The sequence below is a fragment of the Danio aesculapii genome, chromosome 3 (assembly GCF_903798145.1).
Source record: "Danio aesculapii chromosome 3, fDanAes4.1, whole genome shotgun sequence".
NCBI classification, from domain to species: domain Eukaryota; kingdom Metazoa; phylum Chordata; class Actinopteri; order Cypriniformes; family Danionidae; genus Danio; species Danio aesculapii.
This window is the reverse complement of record NC_079437.1, coordinates 52147761-52164187: the sequence shown is the minus strand read 5'-3', so window position 1 is coordinate 52164187 and position 16427 is coordinate 52147761. Positions and strand designations below refer to the sequence as shown.

Below are 16427 nucleotides of genomic sequence, written 5' to 3'. Positions count from 1 at the left end.
ACCATTTGCAACAAACCATTTAAGTTCAAAAACTAATCCTAATGAGTACTGTGAACTTAAGCCATTTGAGTAAATGAAGCAATCTGAGCACAGCAAAACCCGATAAATGAAGAGAATTTAAACCAACTGATTACTGTAAAACCCAATAAGTTAAGGCAACTCAAACCGTTTGAGGAAACCAATTGCAACAAACCATTTGAGTTAAAAAACTAATCTATATGAGTACTGTGAACTTACTCCATTTAAGTTGAAGTAATGAGGTATTTAATTAACTCATTGCCTTCAACACTGAGCTCAAAACTCTTTTCAAATGAGTAGAATTAACTTTCAGTACATTTTGAGTTAACTACACTCATTTCATTTAATAAAGTTGGCCGTTGGGTTTTACAGCGTATAAACCTTATTTTATTTATTGGGAATTTTTTTTATACATAAATGTAAATATACTTAATGTAAGCCAAATTTAGCATTTTCTAAATCGAAAATTAGAACGGTACTTGAAAACCATTATAGACTCTCATAACAAGAAAGCGGTTAAAACTTATAAAACTTTGTAACTTTGTAAATAATTGTATTATTTTTACCTGTGCCCTCTCTTGTTTATTTATTTTTTTGTTTCTTTTTTCTTTCTTATTGTCTTTCTTTTGCTTTACTTGTATATTTCTTTAAAATTTTTCACATTCTCTTTTTCAAAAAGGTATATATATATATATATATATATATATATATATATATATATATATATATATATATATATATATATATATATATATATATATATATATATATATATATATATATATATATATAGTTTGTTCTATACTTCTATCTGTTTGTATTCCTATCTGTTGTAATTGCCGGTTGTTACTGCAATAAAAAAATATATATTAAAATGAAAGAAAGAAATACTGCACATGAACGCCATTTTAGTCACGTTTCTTGCTTTATTGTTGTATCCTAAAATAACCAAAAGATGGCGCAGTATGCTACAAAGCAGGTCAAGGAGTCGGTTTATAAACTAACTTCAGATTTGTTTTTGCACTTAGTTTTTTTCTTCTTTTATTGTATCATATTCAATTTCATAATTTTCAAAATTATAAATGAAAAAAGTTCACTGTACCTCTCTTGATCTCCAGATGTTCTGATAGCCTTTGACTCAGCTAAGGAGTTAAATTAGACTTTTTATATTGAGTTGTTTAGTATTTTATTCAGCTTTTATTCTGTCGAACTTCTATTGAACGGTAATAATAATGTTGTCAGATTGAACTTACTCAAATTCCCTCTCAGAGTATTTTCTGGGTGGGGTTAGTTTTCACCACGGCCGCAGTTTACATTCACAGTTCCTGTGTGAAGAGGCTGATTTAAAACGTTTTCTCTTCAGCCGAGCTTCCCTGATCAAATTCAACATGCTTCAACGTTTCTTTGGACTCGTTTATCTGTCAGCAGTTTCACACCTTTGTCTCAGAGGTTTGTTAAATCTGTTTTTTTTTTTTCTATCAATTTTTTGGAGTCTAAATATGTTGTATATTTTGCTTTATTTTGAGGTTGATTATTGTACCTGTTATAATTTGGTTTGGAGTGTTAAATGAATGAATGTTCAGTTGAGGTTACTTCATGCTACTGCAATGAAGTTCTTTATTTTAAATCATGATTATGGCAGAAGACAGACTTATAAGCAACCAAGAAAACATTTTCACTAGCCATAAAATACATAACTTTACAAACATGTAGATGCATGGGTCTACTTATTCAGTCACTTCAGTTCTGCTGATAGCCTATGTGTAAATCAGTTCTTCTCATTGTGTTTAACAGGTACACTGGCTGAATGTCCTCTTCAGATCAGCCCACAGAGTGTTGTTGTGAAGTACGGCGATTCTGTTTCAGTAAACTGCAGCACTTTTGTCACACATCATGGGATGGGATGGGAATCCACTGTGGGAGCAGTGTCCCTGTCCAGAGACAGTCTGATCACATTGAGAGTGTCAGAGCTGACAGACTGGGAGATGCAGCCACCATTCTGCTACTTAAACTATGACGAACAGCAGTGTACAGTAGATCTCCCAGTCACAGTTTACAGTGAGTTTCTCTGTTATTATTAAAGAAGACTTTTCATTCTCAGAAATATCTAATAAATGACTGCAGGTATCAGATTGTGTGAATCTTCCTCCACAGAGACTCCAGACAGTGTTTCCATCAGCACTGTGAATCAAGCAATGATGGAGGGAAACCAGTATGAGCTCCAGTGTGACGTTCACAATGTGGCTCCTGTTCAGAGTCTCACTGTCAACTGGTACAAAGGAGAAACTCTGGTGGATCAAACCAACTTCACTGACACCACCAAGAGTCCAGTCAGTAAAACATCTAAACTTGCGGTCCATCCAGACAGAGCTGATGATGGAGCTCAGTTCAGGTGTGAAGCAGAGATGAACCTGGGAGAAGGAGGACCTCAACCTTCTCCTACAAACACATCAGAACCTCTCAACATTACTGTGTATTGTGAGTCTACTGACTGTTCGGTCAAGGTTTAATGTAAAAAGACGTTTTACTTAATTTTCCCCCAGTGTTGGGCAATTCAACATAATTTACAGGTTTTGGGTGCAAGAATTAGTATGGTTTATGGGTGATTGATATTTATGTTACACAATCACGGGCCACTTTATTAGGTACACTTACAGCATGGTAGCAATTTAAGACATTTAGGCATGTAGATGTGGTCAAGATGATGCAATAGCATCTGGATGCAGCCTTTATGATGCAAGCTGAGATTGCATCGCTCAGAGAGCTGTGAGGGGTAGGGTTGGGGGTGGGGTTAGGTGAGTGCATTAAAAAGCATTGGATGCAGCTCAGCTTGCATCTGCACAGAGTCAGCAGCCAGACCCCTCTCAGATGATGGGACAAACATCAAACCGAGCATCAGAAAATATATTTATAAACGGGCTCTAAATGTGGCATGGTTGTTAGTGCCAGATGATAAGGTTTGAGCTTCTATACATAAGCATCTCCATGATTTGCAGAGAATGGGATGTCTCTCTGCAACTCTCACATGGTCACCCACTGAAGCCAAGCAGGGCTGCACCTGGTCAGTACCTGAATGGCAGACCACATGAGAAAGCTCGGTTGCTGCTGGATGTGGTGTTAGTGAGGCCACCAGGGGGTGCCCAACCTGCAGTCTGTGTGGGTCCTAACGCCCCAGTATATTTACGGGGACTCTATACTGCTCAGTGAGCGCTGTCTTTTGGATGAGACGTTAAATTGAGGTCTCTCTGTGATCGTTAAAAATCCCAAAAAGAGTAGGGGTGGCATTCTGGCCAAATTTACCCACGGACCTCCATCCATCATGGCCACCTAACCATCCCCATATCATAATTGGCTTTATCACTCTGTCTCCTCTCCACCAATCCTCTCAAAACAAACCTAAACTCTTCTACCTTCTTCTAAGCACCATTCTCCCACCCCTCCCTTTTTCCTGAGGCCTTCAATAAGTATGCAAAGATGAATCAAGACAAATTAATAATAAACCAATTGAATGAATAAATAAATACATAATAAGATATAAGAAAATATGGGTAAATACAGTATAGAAGAAGAAAATCTAAAGTAGCAATGTCTCGGTTTTTTAAGATAGATGCAACGTAGAAGCTCTTTAATCCAGTGTTCTGATGATGGAGGGGACAAATGTTTTCATTTGAGGACAATCGCGTGCCTGACAAGCAAGGTGGTAAAGGAAAAAATGACATGGTGTGTTTACAGCATGTTTGTGTAGTTGGGGTTGGATGATATCTTAAAGTGCAGTCAGAGGGTCAGGAGTGATGATTATATTGAGTGCTTGAGAAAGAATAATATTTAAATATTTAATATTAAAAATATTACACCAATAGTTTGTTCATTTTGAACAAGACCACCAAATGTGGAGGTAATCGGCCGGTGACTGCTTACATCTGTTATAAGCATCAATACTGTCTGGAAATATTTTTAAAAATGTTAGGCTTTAGTGAATTGGACCCTATGTAGTACTTTACATTGTAATAGGGCATGGCTGGCACAAATAGACTAGGGCTGTGTCCAAAATCGCCTACTCAGTAGGTACTGCGTTTGAATTTAAACGTACTCGGCTGTTAAAAAAGCGCGTTATATACAGTATAAATGTCAGTAGTATGAATGGAACTCGGGCATACTACGTCCACCATTTTGTCATAATCACATAACCTATCTGTGTCAGTTGCATTGCTTCATTGTCATTTATGAATTCTCTTGTGGTGCATCATGGGATAGCATAGCGTCCATCCGATGCGTACTTTAGAATCTCGCCAGAGGTAGTTGGTCATCCGAGTACTTCTTGCATACTATTTTCGAATTCCATTGCTGCATCCCAATTCGCATACTTACACTACACCCTAAAAGTATGCACTTTCTTTGTGAAGTGAAAAAATATACTTTTGAGTGTGTAACAGAAGAGTATGCAAGCTTTGGAGCACACTACTTCCCCGTTAACAGATCGTTGTGTTAGTTTTGAGCCCTCTCAATCCTCCACACATCATCCACATTTCTGTCGGATTTAATTTCCTACTTTATTGGCGAAGCAGCAGCAGGATAATCTCCCATTCACAACTCTTTCATGCAGAGAAATCTCCTCAGGTCTTTGGATAATTATGCATTCAGATGTTAATGTCCAAACACCTCTTAATTTAAGTTTAGTAGTGTTGTTGCAGATGAAATATAACACAGAACACACGATTTAAATATTTTCCAGTTGGCTAGATACCAATTAACAGTCAAACAAACATCTTAACCGGAGCCTCTCTGCTTTAAAGTGGTCTTGCGCGTCCACCATGTTTGTAGTTTCTTTACACTTTCCCCCACATTTGTAGTTCTAATAAAATTCACGTCTAAGTTCCAATGAGCAATGTATTGTGTGGAATATCAGCGATTAGAGTATGGACGCTTTTACACTTTGAATTTTTACTGGAAGTAGTAAACCTCTGTTCAACATACTACGATTTGTGACACATTCTATTTACAAATACTATTAGGATGGATAGTATGTGAGTTGGGATACAGCACGTAAATTCGGCCATACTATTCGGCTCGCATTCATTTTTTACCATACTATATAGCAGAGGTTTTCCAACTTTTAACACACACTTTCTGTGAGGACAACATGCTAATCTGTGGTTGAATTCCTGACCTGGCTAACCGTAAATCATGTTCCACTGTCTGTAAGCGTGAGCCATTGCATACTTGCTTTTGATGTACGTACATACACAAAATGCTGCTTTGCAAAGCCAAGTTTGCAGAGCCCTGACGGTGTGGTTGAGTCAAACATTGAGTATGTTTACATGCGCAACAATACTTTAATATGATTTTAATACGATTAAGAGAATACTCTGATTGGAGTCTAACATGTAAACAGCAATTTTTTTATTACCTTAATCCGACTAGTCATAATTGAACTAAACAGAAATGGAATTAAGACGTGGAGTATGCATATATTAGTGGCATTATTGAAGTAAACACCGCAATCATACTATTACCGTCATGTAGGACTTTTCGCCGCATTTTGTATCAAGATTCACTGTCATGACTGTTAGTAAAGGACAGCACACACACACATCATGAAATGCGGATGTTTTTTTTCTTTCCATTTGGCGTGAGGTATCAAATTCCATTTAAACAACCCTTTTCCACCAGTCCTTACTTCATATTAGCGTCAAATACCCCAGTTTGTTATGGGGGCATGAATGAAATGTTCATAAGTGAAAGTGAAACTGCAGTTAAAGTCGAAAAATTCGCCTCAATGTCTCCACAGTTTGAAAGCCCCTGCTATATAGTATGAAAGTATACGATTTCGGACTAAACTCAGAATGTCCTTTCATTGGTCATTCCTGTGTATTTTATAGCTAGTCTTTTTTGTCACATTTAACTAGCAACGAGTTTGAGCGCTCAGCTGCAATAGAAGAAACACTGACTCCAGATCCAGCAAATCTCAATCTAAGGGAGCATCTTTATGCTAAAATGGGAGATTTACATCATGGACAAGCTGATGACAAATCTAACACAGTTGCGTTTTTCTGTTATGTCAATATGGACCAAAATCTTTGAGGAATGTTTCCAGTACATGAAAACTAATTCTAACAAAGAGGCCTGTGTGGGTGTAAATAAATCCAGTTAAATCCAGATGGATGTAATATATTAATTTACATTATAAAAGCAAATCAACAACTGCTTAGAGTATATTATTTAAAAATATATAAAAACTGCATAAATGTTGCTGTAGTGATGAGAAATGTTCTTCTGTCCTCCTCAGATAAACCAAAACACTCCAGTCCGACAGAGATCATCAGTCGGAGCGATGATGTCTATCTAAACTGTACAGTGAAGGCAAACCCGGCTGCTGTGTACACATGGCACTCAGAGCATCTGACAGAGAAGATCAGCTCCTCAGTGATCCAGTCCTCCACACTCAATCCAGGAAAATACACATGCACCGCCACAAACTGTCTGGGAGAAGACAGCAAAGTGTTCACCGTCAATTGCGTTACAGGTGTGTAAGTAGGCCTACATGAAATCTGCACCCACAGAAATCCACAAATTTTGAGCTCATCATTCCATCTGTTTATTCACTTATGTAAATGTATGTTTAGTATATATTTATTCTGTTTTTATATGTCAGTAATATTACTAAATGCAATGCAAATATAGGTCTATTCAAGAGGTCTGTCAGCCTAGAAAAAGGAACCTTTCAATTTCTGTCAGTCTTGTAACTGTAACTACAGAAAAGGCAAGCGTTAAATTGAAAAACTTTTTTTTTTGAGTGACATGCTAACGGTCCAATTAGATTCAATGATTTTTACTAAGCTATGCTAAAAGTGTTCCTGTCAGACCCAGAGTTCAAATGATTGGATTCAGAAATGATAAAAAATAAACGGTTTAACTCACGGAGACATGTAAAATTTCCCCAAAAAAGTAAAGAAAATGTAGTCCCTTTAAGAAACAAGTGGTTCTGATTTGCATTGTACACCATAAATAAAGTCAAGAAGTTATTTTTTATTTATGTGTTTAGTTATCTGCTATTACGCCCCAAGTCTAGTGTTGTGGTGGTGGGTTTCCCAAACAAAACCTTAATGCAAAAGAATGGCAAGAATCCTTCGGTCGACAATCAAACTCAAGACACTCAGTTGAGAGTAATTGAATAGATTTATATTAGAAAAAAGTAGTTTTAAATGAGCATCTCTTCAGCGTGGCCACAGGCCAAAATCACAAACAAAAGATTCTACAAAGTAAATGAACTAAATTACCTATAAATATTTAAAGAAAAATAAAGGAAGCTTACCTTTCTCCCTAAACATAAACATAGTTAAAGTAATCAAATAAATAGCCAGGCTACCGCTACAAACTCTCAAAATGTTGAACGCATGAACAATGGTACAAGATCAAATGTTGGTCGTTGGCTAGAGGGGAAGGGAAATCCAGGAAATCCAGGAGCTCCAGTCCCAGCAACCGTCACACCACAAATGAGCTCTCCGAACCCTGCCGGAAGTTTCTTTTTATAGGCCTCCGCGAGCAGTAGCCAATCAGAGCTTAGATCACGTTAGAGTGGGAGCCTGTGGAATAACAGAAAACAACACAAGGAGGCGGGACAAAGAGAAAGACACATGCAATGTGCAATAAAAAATAAATAAATAAACTTTAGTCGTAACTTACTTTAACTTATTATTTAACAAAATGTAACTGTGTGCTTATACTCCATTTAGTTAGTAGTAACCAGTGCATAGTGCAAACTCCGTGGACCCACCTGCGAGTTAAAATCTACTAGAATCTTACTCCTCACACACATTTTACCCCCCTTTGCGTGCACGTGCATCACGCAGCATCTGCAGTTAAACTCACAGTGGTTTATAATCACATTTATCGATCTTTTTTCAGCAACTGACAGCAAGAACAAACATGGAAGCGCTGTCTGATTGACAAGCAGCCAGAGGCGTAGCGGACATTTTAAAAGTGGGGGGGACAGCTGTATGAGATCATACGATCATATAATTATTAATCACCTGTTTTTAAATGGTCTGTCTCTAAAAGTGAGGGGGACGTATCCCCACCTCAGTTGCTACGCCCCTGCAAGCAGCACATAAATATGTTCAAAAGAATTTGAAATACCAAATGGGACAATCTTACTATATATAAACATACTCCAATACAGTGGTTCCCAAAGTGGGGGTCGCGGGACAATGAGTGGGGGTCACTTGGTGATTTCCAAAAAATTCATTTTCTAAACTATTAGAATGACCAGATTTTATCCACAATCACAAATGATAAAAATAGTAGTTATTAGTTACATAAAAAACAACAGCATGCCAATTAAAATCCTTAAGGCTTTTGATTTATTATTTAACTTTTTTCCCTATTGGATTGCGACCCCTGGGGTGACTACTGTATGTTATATTAAATGCACAGCAATAGTGTCAGATGCAGCAGACTGATTTTATGGCATCAGGTTCATTTTTGGCACCTTTACGGCACTCATATACATTAATTATAAATACAGGCCATGACTGAACATAGAGCTTAAGCTCGAAGCGGTCTCCAAAATTACACCAAGAATGTAGTAACATGCAAGATTTGTATATTTATATCCTCCTCAGAGGACAGTGGGGGACGCGAGTCACCACCATTATTATGGGGGGGGGGTCATGAGCTAAAACGTTTGGGAACCCCTGCTCTAATAGGTGTGATCTACACTACAATAAGTGCAGTGTGTTGGTGAGTGGGGTGAAGTGTTGTAATGTGACCGGTTATGTTGTAATTATGTTAGCTTGAGAAAGCCAACATACTGTTATACTACTCTGTCCTCCTAGGCCGTTCATGCTACAAGACCCAAATTTGGCCAAAAGGTGCCTTCTGCATTCAAGATTGTTGCTTTATCTCCTTATGACTTATCGTTTTTTGAATAAAAAAATGTTAAATGTTACATTTTAATAATTATACAAGCCCCAAATTTGGCCAAAAGCTGTGATCTGCATTAGATTTTGTTGCTATATCTTTTCAGGTTTATCAGACTTATAGTTTTCCAATAAATCATTTTAAGCATAATTTTTCTCAAAATATGGCAACCCATTTTTGACTTACACTGTAAACTCCATATTTTTTACTGATATGGCAAGCAACTTACTGTCACTTTACTGTCCAATGTATCTATTTACTGTTTTGCATGTATCCCCACACTAATTAAGGATTATAATTAATAAAACATGGCAATTGATTTTTTCATAAAGTCCAAGTCCAGTTTTTGACTGTCATAAGGACATCTGGGTTGACTTATATCACTCATATTGGCAAGAGGCTTTGATGTATTATCACTAAGCTGTCAATTGTCCCCATAGCAACAAAACAGGCTAGCTTAGCAACCATTTAAAAACAGCAATAACTCATCAGAACATCGTAGAGACCTGGGTATTGGCTTGGTTGACTCATGCTAGCAAATGGGACTTCCTGTGTACTATGCATTGTAACAATGATAAGTCTAGTGCTTATAACGATTAGCTTCATGCTATTAATAATTATCTAAGTGCAATAACATATGCTAGAAATGCCTACTAAGTATTAGCATTTGATCAAACATGTACACAAGTGTTGCCATTTAGCAACTGCTTAGCAACCACCTAGCAATACCTTAAACATTTTAGCAACTGCCTTGCAACCACTTAGCGACCGCTGTGCTTCCTGCCAACTGCCACTCCCAGTCCTAGCGCAGTCACGTTGGCTTTCTCAAGCCAACATCAAAGTTTGTCAACGAACATTAGGTTCTAGTTTTACTATTGTGGTTTTGTGACTGTTGGTTGCTGTTTGGTAAAAATTGAGACAGGTAGAGTTACTAGGCTAATTCCTGATTTAAATAAATTTAAGGTAAATTAATATTAACTTAATATTTTGGCTGTTTTTTGTGCATTTGGGAGGGTTTTGGACAGCTTTTTGGCTGGAAAAAGTCAGCTATATCTGTCATCATTGCTTATAAGTCATAAAAACCAAGAACTATATAAAGTCCAGCCTTATCTCACGAGAAAACACAAGTATTTAGCTTTTTGTCATTTTAGTAGCTAATTCAATACAAGTTCAGTCATATGAAAATGTTTGATTTTAAAAAGGAGATGTGGCACCCAACCCCACACCTAAACCCAACCGTCATTGGATGAAGAGCAAATAGTACTAAACTGTGCGAATGAGATTGTACAAATTTATACGAATTAGCCACTAAATCAAAAAGTTACGAATTGCTGTGAGATAGCGTTGATATAGTCATGTATTTTTACTGATAAAGATTTAATAAAGCCTTTAATATGGCTTAGATCATTTAGAAACAATTCCAATCGATGTGTTGCAGCTCGTGATCTAACAGCACACTTAAATAAATGTCATTTTTATGAATCAGTACTGAAAACTGTGCATTTTCCTTCCACAGGTTGTCATGGTACATTCTGGACTGTTCTGGTTTTCCTCCAGTTGCTGGTTGCATTCACGTCTATCTTGTAGGAGAGAATTAGTCCTAGGATTGTGCTTTATTTTCAGACATGGGATTAATCTGCTGAGTATTCATGTAAATTCTGTTGATTCCAAATCAATTACTTCAATATGCATGATATGCTACACATCACTTTTATTTGTAATTAAATTTGTGCTTTTTGTTGTTATCAAGAACTATCTGACCGTCAAAGTGAATTTGAGTTTAGATGTTTTCATGCGTGATCATTTTTTCATATTCTTGCCAAAAAAAGAGATCTTAGTAATTATTTTCTTGCACTAGATACTAATACATTTAGTTTTACTTTGATGCCATTTGTCTGCCAAAACATTATTTTATTGAAATGATTAATACACAAATACAATATGTCCAGATATGCTTTTAGAGAATTGTCAGTTTTCATGCCAGTCAATGACAGGATGCAGTTGTTAATGTTAATGAAAATGATTTCGTTTTATTTTTGACATTTTACTTTTGTTGTGAAATATTTTGGTATTTTTTGTTTGTTTGTCACCTTTAAATACCTTATTTAGCAGGTTATACGCATTATGCACTCATTGCACAGCTTCTGGATTTCTTTTGTACCCTGTGTGAAGATGTTTTTGGAGAACAAAATAACTTAAAATAAACTTTGGCATTGACTTCTGTTTCAGTGTTAATATCGATGCATTTACTGGGTTTGTCAAAGGAAATGAAAAGGCGTTTGATAGAAACGATTGGGTGGAGATTGTAAAAGTCTGAGGACACAAAAAGCGTTGTTGTGTGTGTTGAAGATAATATTTTCCCACTAGAGTTAAACTGTTGATTTGAACAATTTTTAAATCCATTCAGTCGGTCTCCGGGGCCGGTGGGATCACTTTTAGCTTAGCTTAGCATAGATCATTGAATCAGATTAGACCATTAGCATCTCACTGAAAAAAGTTTAGATAATTTTGTCATGTAAAGCTCGACTTTTCTGTAGTTACTAAGACTGACTTTAAATTTAGATTAGCTATTTTCTATAGTTAGATATGTCTAGGACAGGGGAGTCAAACTCAGTTCCTGGACGGCTGTAGTCCTGCACAGTTTAGTTTTAGCCCACCTTCAACACACTTATCTGTAGGTTTGAAACAAGCCTGAAGGACTTAATTAGTTTGATCGGGTGTGTTTAATTAGGGTTGAAACTAAACTGTGCAGAGCTGCGGCTTTTCGGGAACTGAGTTTGACACCTGTGGTCTAATCCGATTCAATGACTGTGTCCAAATTTGTCTACTAATTAGGTACTGCACTTGAATTTAAATGTACTACTCAGCGCTACCCTGTACTAAAATGGCAGCTCTATTGATGCATTCTTTCCAATAGACAACAACAGGGCAGGCGACATCTAATGTAAATTTCTACGGTGTAAGTAGAGTAAAAAGTATCAGTTGTAAATATTACTCAAAGTATGAGTAAAAAGTAGACCTTTCAAAAGTAGTGAGTATTGAGTATTACGCTGTATAAACTGATGCATTTACATGTAATTTGTGGATGTGTGTAAATGTAACATTCTGTAGTGTATCCAGTTATTGCCCAGCAGGCACATGACGTCATAAGACGTTTATATTAGGTTAGATTTAGGTTGTGATGTCAGGTGACCAAAATTCAACGTCTAGTCAGCGTCTAAGGACAATGATATTTTGATGTCCAATAATGACGTCAAATGACGTTGATATTTGGTCGATATTAGGTTGTTAGAAAGTAACCAAAATCCAACGTCGACCCAACATCTAAAACCAATGTCATATTGATGACAAATACTGACATTTATTCATCAGGTATGGCGAGAGGGGTCTGGATGCAGACCTGGTGCAGTGCAATCTGAGCTGCATCCAATGCTTTTTAATGGGCTCACCTAACCCCACCCCTAACCCTACCCCTCACAGTGACGTCACTTGCTCCATTTGAGTGCATTGTGTCTGCTGACATTGCATCGCTGAGTAATGCAATCTCAGCTTGCATCATAAAGGCTGCATCCAGATACTATTGGGTATGGCAACCAAAATCCAACATCTGATAAATGTCAATAGTGGTAACGTCCATACAACATCAAGCTGTTACATCATTAGACGTTGATATTTGGTTGGTTTTAGGTTGGACATTGACGTTGAGTTCTGACGTCAACACGACTTTCATGTCAAACAAAATGCAACATCCCCATGACATTGGGGTACAACAACAATCTGACGTCATGTTTTGTCTTGTGCCTGCTGGGTGTTTAAGCCATTTAGGTCATCATACAATAAGCATCCGTCATCTTGTCATCAGTGACATGCTTCTAAACAGTCTCAGGGTCAATGCGTTTAAAGATTTTGGACATCTTCTTGGACACTTTGAATACTTCCAAACAGTTTGCTGCAATTATAAATTGCCCATGTCTTGAGGTAGTTCATTATGATGCGATTTGCCTTCTATGTGTGATCTGATTGGACAGGAATCACAGGACTGATTTTTCTAATCCCTATAGACAAGAAAAAATAAAGTGACTGCAGGTTGAAGGAAAGTAGTGGAGTAAAAGTACAGATACAGCACTAAAAATGTACTCAAGGGAAAGTAAAAGTACACATTTTTAAAACTACTCAGTAAATTACAGTTCCTGAGAAAAACTATTAAATTACAGTAATCTGAGTATTTGTAATTAGTTACTTTACACCACTGGTTCTATACCGAATTAATGGAACTCGGACGTACTATATCCACCATTTGTCATGATCATGTGACCTACTCGCTTCACTCCCATTCATGAATTCTCTCGCATGGCATCATGGGATAGTGTAGCGTCCATCTGATGAGCACTTCAGAATCTTGCAGGAAGTAGTCATCATAGTCATTCGGGTACTTCTCGCATACTGATTTTTGAATTCTATGAATTCAGACATACTACTCAGCTCACATACTGTTTTTAGCGTTCTATATAAAATGGAAGTATGTGATTTCGGATGCAACCAATGCTCTGTGCTATTAAAAAGTTAAAAGTGCTTTAAAAGTCAGATTAATGACTTAAAAATTGTAAAAAAAAAGCCTTTTTTTAAAAGAGGGTGGCTTCCTTTAACACTGCAACTAATCACAAGGTGATGTGATATTGTAAATTTATCAGTGTACATTGTGATACAGTGCATCCAGAAAGTATTGGTAGCGCTTCACTTTTTCCAAATTTTTTTATGTTACAGCCTTATTCCAAATGGATTAAATTCATTAATAACAATGTGATAAAGATTTTTTTAAATTGTTGCAAATTTATTAAAAATAAAAAACCTGAAAACTCACATTTACAAGTATTCACAGCTTTTGCCGCGAAGCTTTAAATTGAGCTCAGGTACGTTCTGTTTCCACTGATCATTCTTGAGATGTTTCAGCAGCTTAATTGGAGTTCACCTGTGGTAAAGTCAATTGATTGGACATGATTTGAAAAGGCATACACCTGTCTATATAAGGTCCCAGGATTGACAATGCATGTCAAAGCACAAACCAAGCATGAAGACAAAGGAATTGTCTGTAGACCTCCGAGACAGGATTGTCTCAAGGCACAAGGCTGGGGAAGATTACAGAAACATTTCTGCTGCTCTGAAAGCTCCAATGTGGCTCCACCAAAGTGGCCTTTATCATCCGTAAATTGAAGATGTTTGGAACCACCAGGAATCTTCCTAGAGCTGCCGGCCATCTAAGCTGAGTGATCGGGGGAGAAGGGCCATTGTCCGTGAGGTGATCAATAACCCGATTGTCACTCTGTCTGAGCTCCAGTGTTCTTCTGTGGAGAGAGGAGGACCTTACAGGAGGACAACCATCTGTGCAGCAATCCACCAATCAGGCCAATCAGGAACTTGCCAAAAGGCATCTGAAGGACTCTCAGACCATAATAAACAAAATTCTCTGGTCTGATGAGACTAAAATTTAACTCTTTGGAGTAAATGCCAGATGTTACATTTGGAGAAAACCAGGCACCGCTCATCACCAGGCTAATACCATCCCTAGAGTGAAGCATGGGGATGTTTTTCAGCAGCAGGACTTGAAAGACTAGTCAGGATAGAGGGAAAGATGAATGCAGCAATGTACAGAGACATCCTGAATGAAAACCTGCTTCAGAGTGCTCCTGACATCAGACTGAGACGATGGTTCATCCTCCAGCAGGACAATGACCCAAAGCACACTGCCAAAATATCAATGGAGTGGCTTCACAGCAACTCAGTGAATGTCCTTGAGTGGCCCAGCCAGAGCCCAAACCTAAATCCTATTGAACATCTCTGGAGAGATCTGAAAATGGCTGTGCACCGTCACTTCCCATCCAACCTGATAGAGCTTGAGAGGTACTGTAAAGAGGAATGGGTTAAAATTCCCAAAGACAGGCATGCCAAGCTTGTGGCATCATATTCAAAAAGACTCGAGGCTGTAATTGCTGCCAAAGGTGCATCAACAAAGTGTTGAGCAAAGGCTGTGTACATGTGATTTTTTAGGTTTTTTATTTTTAATAAATTTGCAACAAATTCAAAAAAATATTTTTTCGCATTGTCATTATGGGGTATTGTGTGTAGAATTTAGAGGAAATAAATTAATTAAATCATCTTTGCAATAAGGCTGTAACATAAAAAAGTGGAAAAAGTGAAGCGCTATGAATACTTTCCAGATGCACTGTAGACTATTAACACTAGTCCCCCCCCCCCCCCCCCATCTCTCACACTTAAAATTTCCGTTACCCATAACTCTACAAAAACATCCGGGCCTAAAAACAAAACTTCCTTCATAAATATTAACAAAGCACATTAACGCATGACCAGTATGACAGCTATCAGACACTGAGGTGTCATTTCACACTCAAAGAAAATCCATTAGAGGAACAAATAAGTTCAAAACTTTATCTTTTTTTTATTAAATAAAGTCTTCTGTTGTGTATGTTAAACAGAGTGACCTGTGCGACTTGAGTCTGCCAGAACTTCCCGTGAATGAGAGTTGCCATGGCAACCTCACTGCAGTGGAGCATTTTAAGACGGCGAGCAGGAACTCATCAGCTTTCGGCCAACAGAAGTTAATTTGTAGATAAAAAGAAACCAAGATGCTTCAGATAAACAGCGACAGTTCAATAGTGAAGATCACAGGAGTAATTAAATACATATTAAAAAAGATTCTAAAAGGTTTTCTCAGTGCTGCTATAAAATAACATTTTTAGTACAATTAATCTAAAGACACTTTTTCCTCTATAAAGATCCTTTGAATGAATTCCACATGAAAGAAATACTATTGTAATTTATACCGTAAATATTACAAGTAAATAACCTATTTTGTGAACCACACTATGGTAAAGTGTATCATACTATATAGTATTTAAAACTCACTAATGATTGCTCCAGCATATTGCAGTATTTACTATAGTGAACTGATAAAAATGTCATACTGTAGTATACTTTACTACAGTAATCTGTTGTGCATTGTAGTATACTATAGCTGTAGAAAACTATAGTATTGGGTTATTTGTTTATATTATTATAGTTGTTGGGTTACCATGGCAACTATATAATTATCCCCAACAAGTACTTTCCTATATGGTTCAAAAACAGTATTTACTATAGTATTTTTTTTTTCATGTGGGACAGTCTTTCATGGAACCATCACAATAAATCGTTATTTTTAAAATAAAATAAATAATAATCAATCAATTAAATGCCACCTTTAGACAAATTAGCCATTCAAAGTTTTGTTAATGGCTGCATTTGATGTCAGATTTCTTCTCACAAGACTCAAACATGCTAGAAAATGACACACTTTATGAGAAATATTAAAGTGCGAGCAGAGGGAGAGCTGATTTTAATGAGGCCCACTTCTTCAATCCCCCTCCAGGCCCTTCAGCACAAGGGAAGGCTTTTGTTGCCTGTCACAGCTCGCTGTTTTTAGTTGCCAAGCAGGA

The 16427-nt window shown here is 37.1% G+C and overlaps 1 protein-coding gene across 1 annotated transcript; it reads left to right on the top strand.

Moving 5' to 3' along the window:
• Nucleotides 1-1338: 1338 nt before the first annotated feature.
• Nucleotides 1339-11154, top strand: si:ch211-66e2.3 (uncharacterized protein LOC100141487 homolog). The gene is made up of 5 exons (XM_056454216.1): nucleotides 1339-1467; nucleotides 1813-2076; nucleotides 2173-2496; nucleotides 6305-6541; nucleotides 10454-11154. The coding sequence occupies exons 1-5, from the start codon at nucleotides 1407-1409 to the stop codon at nucleotides 10522-10524; spliced, it is 957 nt and encodes a 318-aa protein (XP_056310191.1). The 5' UTR covers nucleotides 1339-1406; the 3' UTR covers nucleotides 10525-11154.
• The last annotated feature ends 5273 nt before the right edge of the window (nucleotides 11155-16427 follow it).

Coding starts and splice junctions, on each gene's coding strand:
- si:ch211-66e2.3 (XM_056454216.1), top strand. CDS start 1,407: ATGCTTCAACGTTTCTTTGGACTCGTTTATCTGTCAGCAGTTTCACAC. Junction 1,468..1,812: donor TTCACACCTTTGTCTCAGAG/GTTTGTTAAATC, acceptor TGTGTTTAACAG/GTACACTGGCTGAATGTCCT. Junction 2,077..2,172: donor TCTCCCAGTCACAGTTTACA/GTGAGTTTCTCT, acceptor CTTCCTCCACAG/AGACTCCAGACAGTGTTTCC.